Raw genomic sequence first — 12,604 nt, 5'->3', positions numbered from 1 at the left:
AGTAGATTGCAATGCAGAGTGGAACAATTTTTCCCACCCGCTGTATCACATTTGTTTTACATAACTATAGAAACAGACAAATAGAGCTCTTAAAATTCATATATATATTCCATATACTGGCTCCTGCTAATATGAGCTCTGTTTTTGTCAGTAATACTAAAATTTTTATGGAAAAAGAGGAAATTTGGAAAAATGGGGTAAAAGCGTATCAGATGAAGCACTAATGGAGAGAGTCCAATCAAACAAATGTTATCATAACAATGAGGCCAGTGGAAACTAACATAGCTTTATAGACTTTTTCCCCCTTGCCATTCACCATAATTACATCTCCATATCATTTGCATATGTGCTGCAAATACATGAATAATTGAATAGTCCAAATCTGCTTTTGCTCAAACGAATTTCTGTGTTCATAACATTTTCATTCATGTATATCTCCTCAAATTTGAAAACTTGTAGTCCCCATTAAAATCTTAAAGTACTTACACCACCTGTCTTACATTTTCTGTCAATAAAACTTACCGTAACATTTTTTTCAGTGTCAGTATTGTTGATATTATATGATTGTGTTAATTACCGACCGATCATTTGATAACCTTTAATTTTCTTTTCTCTCTACAGGTCATGGGTTATAGGTGCAATAGCTCTTCTCTGCCTGTTAGGATTGACCTGGGCCTTTGGACTCATGTATATTAATGAAAGCACAGTCATCATGGCGTATCTCTTCACCATTTTCAATTCTCTACAGGGAATGTTTATATTCATTTTCCATTGTGTCCTACAAAAGAAGGTAAGCAAAAATTCTCTGTTCAAGAATAAATGGCATATGTATCTCATAACAAACCAACCATAATATAAATCATTCTTGATATTTTGGCCTCTAAGAAATGAATATATTACTTTATTAATTTTATTTTTACAATAGTAAAAATAAAAGACACAAAATAAATGCGTAATAGTTAGTGAATGTATTTAACTGCAAAAAAAATCAAAATATTTTCTGATTTGGACAATGAATAAAAATGTATTCTTGTAGGCTTGACCTTATAGCCTTTAATATTGTTATTGTCAGACGCATGGAATTTGTGTATTGGAAATAGCTTTCTAAGATGTTATGGAGCTGTGAGATGGTGTATATGGCGTAAGAAATATGTTTTTTCTGTTTTTCTTTAAAAAACAGTTCGCATATACTGGAAAATATAAATGTTTAACATTTTATAATAATATTTGTTTCCTAAATGAATAATGAAGTACTAAGTAAATGTCTGTGTACTTCTTTTCTTTAAAACCTATTTTATAAAATCTATGAGTTAGATGATTAGAATGCAATATTTAATTTTTTATGCTGGTCTATTTTTGTGATTTTTCACATTTACAATGACTTAAAATATTCATTTTCAAAGTTAATTTTAGCCCCTAAATACTTTCATTGCATTTTTTAGAAATCTCAAGATTGATTTTCTCATCTTATACTTTTTAACTCTATTAAAAATGTGGTCATTATAGTTCCAATCACATAGACCCCTGAGCCAAGACTGTCTGGGTCTAAATCCTAGTTTTTCTACTTAAAAGCTTATGTGACTGTGGGCAAGTTAATTAACCTTCTCATGCCCCAGTTTCTTCATGTGTAACATGAAGGTAATAAAAATAATTATGAGATATTGAGAGGTGGCTCTGAAAATGAAATGTCAAAATGTGAAAATATTTTCTAAGGAAGAAATAACACCACCTAAAATTTTTCTTTGGAAAACAACAAAAAAATAAATAAAAAGTAAATATATCAATGTCTGTGAATTTTGGTTTGGGATCTTAGACAAAACTTGAGAGGGTGTCTGCTTGTCAATATGAGTCCAGTTGTCTTCTGTTTCAGTTGTATGTGGTGGTATGTATCAAAAAATGTGTTGACATAATCATAAATAATTATAAATTAGTATAATTATAAATTATATATTATAATTATAAATTATAAATAATTATATTTATAAATAACACATAAATGTGTTGACGTAATCATAAATAATGACATAATTATAAATAACACATAAATGTGTTGACATGATCATAAATACTGCGAGAATAGTAATGATGACTCAGACCTATAAATTGTAGCTTACAGAAAAGTAGAGGTTATCAGGGAGTGGATGGATTCTAATCTAATGGATTAGAATTAATGTAGAAAAGATGGGGCGCCTGGGTGGCTCAGTCGGTTGAGCGTCCGACTTCAGCTCAGGTCACGATCTCACGGTCCGTGAGTTCGAGCCCCGCGTCGGGCTCTGGGCTGATGGCTCAGAACCTGGAGCCTGCTTCTGATTCTGTGTCTCCCTCTCTCTCTCTGCCCCTCCCCTGTTCATGCTCTGTCTCTCTCTGTCTCAAAAATAAATAAACGTTAAAAAAAAATTTAAAAAAAAAAAAAAAAGAAAAAAAAAAAGAATTAATGTAGAAAAGAGGTTGTATTAGAAAAGGATGATCCTCCCAAATACTTAGTATACACACCCCTAAAATTGCAGTTGCTTAATTCAGTAAATATTTATTTTTATTCTTATGGCCCAGTTGATGGTGGTCCCTCATCGAGGGATGTAGGCTGATGAAATCTCAACCAACATTAATATATGATTTCCACAGTCAGTTTGAATATTGGCATCAAGTAGGTAGTCTGAGTAAGAGGTGATCTTGTGTAAAAGGTCTGAAAGAGGCTTACTTCACTTGTACTCACCTTCCATCAGATAAGACCCTATCAATGGTACCACCTAAACTACAAAGAAGACTGGAAAATATAGTCTAGCTTTTTTACCTCAGGAAGATGAGGAATTAGGTATTATAAACTGCTAGCAGTCTACCTACTCTTTGAGTATAAAGAGTAGGACATGTAAATGATGCATAGGAATAGAGATGGAAAAAAGGAAGTGTCCGATGAGAAGAATGAGTATAAAGATGATACGCTAAATTAAAGATAGGAGAAAATGTCTAGAAGTAGACAACAGCCAGTATTATAAAACATTTCAGAGAAGTCAGAGAGACTAAGCACTTGGGAAAAATTTCTACATTTTGATAGAAGAAGGTCATAACTGATTGTCACAAGAAATATATGTAAAAAGATGGGAGCAAAATCAGGAGATTAAGGAAAGGGTAGCATTTGTCTGTGTAAATAAGGGAATATTGAGCCTTGAGCCATCATAAGCAGTTATAACATCTTCAAATATAGTGAAACAGATTTACCTATTGTTTTTATTTTATGTATTAGCTAGGAATTTGGGCTAGTAAAATTAAAAGTTTGAATGTTATATAGAAATTTTCTTTAGAGCAGAGAATACTTTTTGTACTGTATATATTAATTATTTTGATGTTGAGTATTTTTTATTGGCCAGTATCTATTAGGGTTTTCCCAATAATTATTTTTATTTCTCTCATCTTACAAATATACATACTGGTATAGGTAAGAATTGCATTTGGTATCCAGGAAGAGATGTTAAACCTCAGAATCCAAAAACAAGTCTAGAATTTTTAGTATATTTAACATAAGTGGAATTTTAAAAAATATATGTGATCAAACTCAATTTTGTGATTCATTAGAACAGAGTTTAGCAAACAGCTCATGGGCCTAATCTGTCCAGCTGCCTTTTAATTTTTATAGCCAGTTAGCCAAGAATGGTTTTTATGTTTTTAAATGGTTACATTTAAAATTTAAAATAAGTACATAAGCAGCATCTTTAGTTGCCTCTTTGTAGACAAAGCCTGAATATTGACTATCTGGCCCTTCATGAAAAAATTTACCAATCCCTGACTTAGAAGCTTTCTTTTATGCTTTATAATAACAAGTAATAAGCATATTATTCTTTCATTCATTTTTATGTTTTGAATTTTAAATTTTGATGGCATTTTTATTGGGTATCAAGAACATGACCCAACATCACAGAATATAGAAAAGGAATTGTTTACCTTTCTCCCTACAAAAACAAAAAACAAAACAAAAAACAGGTAATTTTGTTCGAAATTGCAGAAATATCTTAGGAGATTTTTCTTCTATTCCTTTATTTAAATTAACATATTAATGAGATATAAATATTGTGCAAGTTTAAGGCATACAGTGTGTTAATTTGATACACATATATTGCGAAATGACTGGCACTATAGTGTTATCTAATACTTCCATCAACTCACAGGATTACCATTTCTATTTTGTGGTGAGAACATTTAAGATATTTCAAGTATATAATACACGTTTGTTAACTATAATTATCATCCTGTACATTAGATCCACAGAACTTATTCATCTTATAGCTGGAAGTTTGTACTCTAACCAACACCTTCCCATTTCCTCCAGCCGCAACCTTTGGTAACCACGATTCTACTGTGTTTCTATGAGTGCAGCTTTTTTAGATTCCACATATAAGTGATATCATACAATATTTGTCTTTCCCCATCTGACTTATTTCACTTAACATGATGCCCTCAAGATCTATCCATGTTGTCACAAATGGCAGGATTTTCTCCTTTGGTTGCTGAACAATATTCCATTGTTTGTATGTACCACATCATCTTTATCTATTCACCCGTTGATGAACACTTGGGTTGTTTACGTGTCTTGGCTATTGTGAATGATGCCACAATCAACATGGGAGTGTAGATATCTCTTTGAGATCCTGACTTTTATTTCCTGTGGATATATACCCAGAAGTGAGATTGCTGGATCATATGCTGGTTCTGTTTTTATTTTTTTTATTTTTTAAATATGTGAAATTTATTGTCAAATTAGTTTCCATACAACACCCAGTGCTCATCCCAACAGGTGCCCTCCTCAATACCCACCACCCACCCTCCCCTCCCTCCCACCCCCCATCAGCCCTCAGTTTGCTCTCAGTTTTTAAGAGTCTCTTATGCTTTGGCTCTCTCCCACTCTAACCTCTTTTTTATTCCTTTCCCCTCCCCCATGGGTTTCTGTTAAGTTTCTCAGGATCCACATAAGAGTGAAAACATATGGTATCTGTCTTTCTCTGTATGGCTTATTTCACTTAGCATCACACTCTCCAGTTCCATCCATGTTGCTACAAAGGGCCATATTTCATTCTTTCTCATTGCCACTTAGTACTCCATTGTGTATATAAACAACAATTTCTTTATCCATTCATCAGTTGATGGACATTTAGGCTTTTTCCACAATTTGGCTATTGTTGAGAGTGCTGCTATACACATTGGGGTACAAGTGCCCCTATGCATCAGTACTCCTGTATCCCTTGGGTAAATTCCTAGCAGTGCTACTGCTGGGTCATAGGGTAGGTCTATTTTTAATTTTTTGAGGAACCTCCACACTGTTTTCCAGAGTGGCTGCACCAATTTGCACTCCCACCAACAGTGCAAGAGGGTTCCCGTTTCTCCACATCCTCGCCAGCATCTATAGTCTCCTGATTTGTTCATTTTGGCCACTCTGACTGGCATGAGGTGATAGCTGAGTGTGGTTTTGATTTGTATTTCCCTGATGAGGAGCGACATTGATCATCTTTTCATGTGCCTGTTGGCCATCTGGATGTCTTCTTTTTTTTTTTTTTTTTAATTTTTTTTCTTTTAATTTTTTTCCAATGTTTATTTATTTATTTTTTTTATTTTAATTTTTTTTTTCAACGTTTATTTATTTTTGGGACAGAGAGAGACAGAGCATGAACGGGCGAGGGGCAGAGAGAGAGGGAGACACAGAATCGGAAACAGGCTCCAGGCTCTGAGCCATCAGCCCAGAGCCCGACGCGGGGCTCGAACTCACGGACTGTGAGATCGTGACCTGGTTGAAGTCGGACGCTTAACCTACTGCGCCACCCAGGCGCCCCTCCAATGTTTATTTTTGAGAGAAAGGGTAGACAGAGCATGAGCGGGGGAGAGGCAGAGAGAGAGGGAAACCCAGACTCTGAAGCAGGCTCCAGGCTCCTAGCTATCAGCACAGAGCCTGACATGGGGCTCGAACCCACGAACTGTGAGATCATGACCCGAGCCAAAGTCAGACATTTAACCGACTGAGCCACCCAGGCACCCCCGGATGTCTTCTTTAGAGAAGTGTCTATTCATGTTTTCTGCTCATTTCTTCATTGGATTATTTGTTTTTCGGGTGTGGAGTTTGGTGAGCTCTTTATAGATTTTGGATACTAGCCCTTTGTCCGATATGTCATTTGCAAATATCTTTTCCCATTCCGTTGGTTGCCTTTTACTTTTGTTGATTGTTTCCTTTGCAGTGGAAAGCTTTTTATCTTCATGAGGTCCCAATAGTTCATTTTTGCTTTTAATTCCCTTGCCTTTGGGGATGTGTCAAGTAAGAAATTGCTATGGCTGAGGTCAGAGAGGTCTTTTCCTGTTTTCTCCTCTAGGGTTTTGACGGTTTCCTGTCTCACATTCAGGTCCTTTATCCATTTTGAGTTTATTTTTGTGAATGGTGTGAGAAAGTGGTCTAGTTTCAACCTTCTGCATGTTGCTGTCCAGTTCTCCCAGCACCATTTGTTAAAGAGACTGTCTTTTTTCCATTGGATGTTCTTTCCTGCTTTGTCAAAGGTTAGTTGGCCATACATTTGTGGGTCTAGTTCTGGGGTTTCTATTCTATTCCATTGGTCTTTGTGTCTGTTTTTGTGCCAATACCATGCTGTCTTGATGATGACAGCTTTGTAGTAGAGGCTAAAGTCTGGGATTGTGATGCCTCCTGCTTTGGTCTACTTCTTCAGAATTACTTGGGTTATTCGGGGCCTTTTGTGGTTCCATATGAATTTTAGGATTGCTTGTTCTAGCTTCAAGAAGAATGCTGGTGCAATTTTGATTGGGATTGCATTGAATGTGTAAGATAGCTTTGGGTAGTATTGACATTTTGACAATATTTATTCTTCCAATCCATGAGCACAGAATGTTTTTCCATTTCTTTATATCTTCTTCAATTTCCTTCATATGCTTTCTATAGTTTTCAGCATACAGATCTTTTACATCTTTGGTTAGATTTATTCCTAGGTATTTTATGCTTCTTGGTGCAATTGTGAATGGGATCAGTTTCTTTATTTGTCTTTCTGTTGCTTCATTGTTAGTGTATAAGAATGCAACTGATTTCTGTACATTGATTTTGTATCCTGCAACTTTGCTGAATTCATGTATCAGTTCTAGCAGACTTTTGGTGGAGTCTATCGGATTTTCCATGTATAATACCATGTCATCTGCCAAAAGTGAAAGCTTAACTTCATCTTTGCCAATTTTGATGCCTTTGATTTCCTTTTGTTGTCTGATTGCTGATGCTAGAACTTCCAACACTATGTTAAACAACAGCGGTGAGAGTGGGCATCCCTGTCGTGTTCCTGATCTCAGGGAAAAAGCTCTCAGTTTTTCCCCATTGAGGATGATGTTAGCTGTGGGCTTTTCATAAATGGCTTTTATGATGTTTAAGTATGTTCCTTCTATCCCAACTTTCTCGAGGGTTTCTATTAAGAAAGGATGCTGAATTTTGTCGAATGCTTTTTCTGCATCGATTGCTGGTTCTGTTTTTAATTTTATAAGGAAACTGCATACTGTTTCCCATAATGGCTGTACCAATTTACAATCCCACCAACAGTGCACAGGGACTCTCTTCTGTCCACATCCTCACCAATACTTACTATCTCTTGTCTTCTTTTCTTTTTCTCTTGTCTTCTTGATGATAGCCATTCTAACAGGTGTGAAGTGATATCTCATTGTGGTTTTGATTTGCATTTCCTTGAGCAGTGCTGTTGAGCATCTTTTCATGTGGGTCATTTGTATGTCTTCTTAAGAAAAATGTCTATTCATTACTCTCTTCATTTTTTTAAATGTTTTATATTTATTGAGAGAGAGAGAGAGCAGGGGGGATTCAGAGAGAGAGGGAGAATCCCACGCAGGCTCTGCACTGTCAGTGTGGAGACCGATGTAGGGCTCGATCTCACCATGAAAGGATCACCTGAGCTGAAATCAAGAGTCAAGGTTTAACTGACTGAGCCACCCAAGTGCTCCTCTTCTGTTCATTTTTAATTAGATTGTTTGGTGTTTTGCCATTGTGTGTTAAAAGTTCTTGATATATTTTGGATTTGAACCCCTTAGAGAAATAGGATTTGCAAATATTTTCCTCTTTTCTGTAGAGTGCCCTTTCATTTTGTTGATTTTTTTTTTTTTTTTTTTTTTTTTGCTATGCAGAAGCTTTTTAGTTTGATGTAGTCCCACTTATTTTTGCTCCGTTGCTTGTTCTTTTGATGTCATGTCCAAGAAATCATTGCCAGCACCAATTTCCAGGAACTTTTCTATTTTCTTTTAGGAATTTTATGGTTACAGGTCATATGTTTAAGTCCTTAATTTACCTTGAGTTAAATTTGTGAGTGGTGTAAGATAGGGCCCAGTTTCATTCTTCTGCATGTTTAGTTTTCCCTAAACTATATATTGGAGAGTTTGTCTTTTTCCCCACCAAATATTCTTGGCTTCATTGTAAAATATTAGTTGACAGTAAATGGAAGCATTTATTTTAGGGCTAATTCTGGTCTCTTGGCTTATACCAACACCATACTGTATTGATTACTGTAGCTTTGTAATATAGTTTGAAGGCAAGAAGTGTGATGCCTCCAGCTATGTTCTTTCTCAGAATTACTTTCTGTGTGTGTGAGTGTGTGTGAGTGTGTGTGTGTGTGTGTGTGTGTGTGTGTGTGTGTGTGGTTCTGTACACATTTTAGAATTGTTTTTATCTGTATCTGTGAAAAAAAACATTGGAATTTGAAGAGATTGCATTGAATCTATAGAGGTCTTTGGGCAGTATGGACATTTTAACAATCTTAATTCTCTTAAGAAGTTTCTCTTAAGCCATTTGATTGAATTCAATAATATACCCATACTGATGTAGTTGTCATATGCTTTGATTAGAGAAATATGAAATATTCCATTGTTGAAATATTTTGGCTTATAGGGTTATTTGTTGATTGATTCAACTCATTAACAAAAATCAAACTTTGAGTTATCAGTCCTATTCTGAGTGTGGATTGCATGATATTACTGATACCAGTAATACTGGAGACATTAAAGTTGTTACTTTTTCTTTTGTTATACACTCAATTATGTGATAAATCTCAGAGGGTATCATATTACATTATTTCTGATCTGAGAGTGTATTGGTAAGATATAGTTTCTTTCCCATCTTCTTTATCCTAGAACAATATTAGTAAAATAAGATATATTGATTGGAATAAGAGTAATATCATGTGAATTAGTGGATTAGAATATGGATATGATCGAACAATCAAATAATTTTTATTTTATTCCAAAGGAAAATCTGTCATAGAAACAGCCCATGTTATTTTATTTTTTCTCTTTTTAAAACACATGCTTAGTGTTTCAAATCTAATAGCAGAAAAATAAAGTCAAGTCAGTAAAGATTCAGTAAGTATTCTACCTGAATATGGAACTTGACATCACTAGATATCTTGATTTGCTGGTTATTTATATAATCAGTTCAGAACATATAACCTTTGTTGAAAAATATAAATAGTTCATGATGATTTCCTACGGCTTATACACTATTGCTGCTTTTGTACCAGGAAAGGGAGTGGTTCCTTTCTCTCTTTCTTTCTCTATCTCTATCTCCTAAAATATTTGTTTAGATTTAAATCACTTCATTAAAAAACACTTTCTTTTCTAAAAAGAAAAATATCCTTGTTGAGTACTTTAGGAAAAACAAAGTGGGATGTAGGTTATGATCAAAATTTAAGTTCTTGGAGATACTTTATTAACTCAGGACTCATATTAAACTATAATTGATAGTGCTTACCTTTGGGTGGAGATTATTTTAAGTTTCTCAAATTCTAACTAAAGCATCTGCCCTTATTTTTTCTAGATACAGAGAAAGGGATAATTTAATGGATTACTTTAATAATAATGTTAATATACTAATATTAGAAATGTGGCCTCTTAGAAGGAACTTTCTGATCGTAAAGCACCTATGAGAAGTGGATTTTTTCACATAAGGCACATATTGCTTAATCTTTTCAGTCTTTCAGTTTATTTTCATTGCTTAACTTTTTCAGTGCTCTTATCTGTTCAATGTAGGTAATAATTATTCCCGAGAGTCATTTTGAGGGCAGGACCTAGCACAATTTCTAGTAAATAGCAATTAAAAATCAGAAGCTTATTGGGGCACCTGGGTGCTCCAACTCTTGATTTCAGCTCAGGTCATGATCCCATGGACATGGGATCAAGCCCCATGTGTGATTCTGCACTGAGTGTGGAGCCTGCTTAAGATTCTCTCTCTCTCTCTCTCTCTCTCTCTCTCTCTCTCTCTCCATACCTCCCTCTCTCTCTCTGCCCCTCTGCCCCACTGATGCACTCTCTCTCTCTCTCTCTGTCTCTCTCTAAAATAAAATTTTAAAAAATTTAGAAGCTTCTTCATTCCATACTCCCCAGTTCACATATATCTTGGATACACACACAAGTGGGTACAGACATTTCTTTTAAAAAGTAACAAAATATGAATTGGCTTTTAAACACTGAATAAAACGAATCATTTCTAATTAATCATAAATGTAGCATAGAAGAGATTGAAAAACATATCAATATAATTTCAAGTGTATTAAAGAATGTAATGTTGGCATCCCAGGTCAGAGAAAGTCCTCAAAGTTGCTCACACTGTTCACAACACCTGGAATGCCTTTGTCTCTCTTGTCTGTCCTTTCTTTCAACCTCGTCCAACCTGACAGATTCCAACTTGTCTTTTGAAGGTTCTCTCAAAAGTCCTCTTCTCTGAGAAGTCTTCCTTGGGGCTCCGACCTACTGTCAGCAGGCACTTCTCCTCCATGCTTTGATTCACCTGTCTCCATATTGTTGTTCTGGTCACAGAATAAACATTTAATAAATGTGAATTCTTCAAACAATTCTGAATCTATTCTATCTCTGATTCTGCTATATCTTTCATAGAAGGAGCTTTCCAATATTAAGATGTAATGTTTCAGTTTTGAATGCTAATATTAATGTATGATCCACATTCCTTTTTTTTTTTTTTTTTTTGCTTTTGCTTCTAAATAACATCCCTTAGAAAAGTGTATAACATCGCTTTAAATAAAATTACTTGGAATATGACATTGTCATAAATTATGGAACGGATGAACTCATGTGAATTCAATAGATAAAGAGCTAAGAATAACTATATATACAGCATTATTTCATAATGAACACAAATTTGGAATGTAGAACCAATAAAATGTCCCAGAATGTGTTTTTAGTTGATGAACACAGAGTAAGGGAGTATTTTTGTTGTAGATAGTGGAAGGATGATTTAGGGCAGTTACTGTTTTATTTTTGTATGTCTTGTTTAATTAAATAGGCAGTAATAAAAACTTTAAGCATGATAAAAGTTTTCCCAGAAACTGTTGATAGGTCTTCCTGCTGAAAAACATCCACTAAAATATGTTTATCTCCTGTTTTTCCTATGATTTTATACTACAAGCAGGATTAAGAATTTAATAAAGAAGAGCAAACTGTAATTATTCTGGAGAACTATTATGAGGGCATAAATTTAAATTATTTTGAATTTTATATTCTAAAGTTTATAAATTTGACCTCTTTTAAGAGAAATGAAAGAAACAAGGAAATTCCTTTCTCCTGTGTTTAGGCATTCCTTTCCTCTCTCCCTCTGTCCCTCCCCTCTTCTCTCTGTAGCTTTTTCATTCAGTTTCTCTTTAAAGAACAATTGCACCAATAGGCTACTTCAAATCAAATTTATGAAGCTAAAAATAAGGTCGTAAAAAGTCTTACATTTTTATTCTTCGAACTAAGAGGTAGTATCATTATGGCATGATTGGGCATGTGCGTGTGCATGAGTGCATGTTTTAAAAGGCTCCAGTTATGCAAAATTTCAAGCTTGATGACTTGAGTATCATTTTATATTGGAAAATATATGCTGAACAGACTTTCTTGTATCTGAAAGGGCAAGGAAATAATTATATTAATTATCTAAAAATAAAACATACATTTTATACCACAGTTCCCAGCTGAAATGAATTACTTGCTAACAGAAGTTAATGTTTAATTGGCTAGGTACGAAAAGAGTATGGGAAATGCCTGCGGACGCATTGTTGTAGTGGCAAAAGTACAGAGAGTTCCATTGGCTCAGGGAAAACATCTGGTTCTCGAACTCCTGGACGCTACTCCACGGGCTCACAGGTAACTAGCATTTGTTAATTAAAATGAGATCTCTCTTACCTATATTCTGTTACACGTTGCTGTCCTCGATCAGAACTATCTTCTATCCCAAGTGTTTAATACATCCAGTTTGTTGTTGTTGCTGTTGTGTTGTTTTAGTGTCTCACACAAGAACAATTATGACAAAAATTTAAGAAGCCACATTGCAATAAAATTATGAAACTTAGGGTCTCCGTTTGCATGATAATTAATGATTTTAGATTATTCCTAGTTGAATGAATATAGATGGTGAGGAAAGGAATTTGGCACTTTCCCCAAAATTCTAAGAAAGGGATATTTTACATATATGATTCTTAAGTGAATTACCTCTTTTAACCAGGAGAGTAATTCTCTATCACATACTGAAAATATGTACTTATTAAGTGGTATATTTAGTAAAAACAGCCCTAATTCATATTGTATTTAT

The 12,604-nt window shown here is 34.6% G+C and overlaps 1 protein-coding gene across 33 annotated transcripts in view; it reads left to right on the top strand.

The window, feature by feature from the left end:
- ADGRL3 (adhesion G protein-coupled receptor L3) overlaps positions 1–12,604 on the top strand; it is an 847,777-nt gene that overhangs the window by 793,505 nt on the left and 41,668 nt on the right. For all 33 annotated transcript variants that reach the window (XM_086704954.1, XM_086704959.1, XM_086704957.1 and 30 more), the window contains 2 exons: positions 622–790; positions 12,034–12,159. In XM_086704954.1, the coding sequence (XP_086561080.1) occupies positions 622–790; positions 12,034–12,159 (295 nt within the window). The remainder of the gene's footprint in view (positions 1–621; positions 791–12,033; positions 12,160–12,604) is intronic.

The sequence above is a fragment of the Puma concolor genome, chromosome B1 (assembly GCF_028749965.1).
Source record: "Puma concolor isolate L17-30 chromosome B1, mPumCon1.1.hap2, whole genome shotgun sequence".
NCBI lineage: Eukaryota > Metazoa > Chordata > Mammalia > Carnivora > Felidae > Puma > Puma concolor.
The sequence above is the reverse complement of the archived record's forward strand: the minus strand, read 5'-3'. Positions and strand labels throughout refer to the sequence as shown.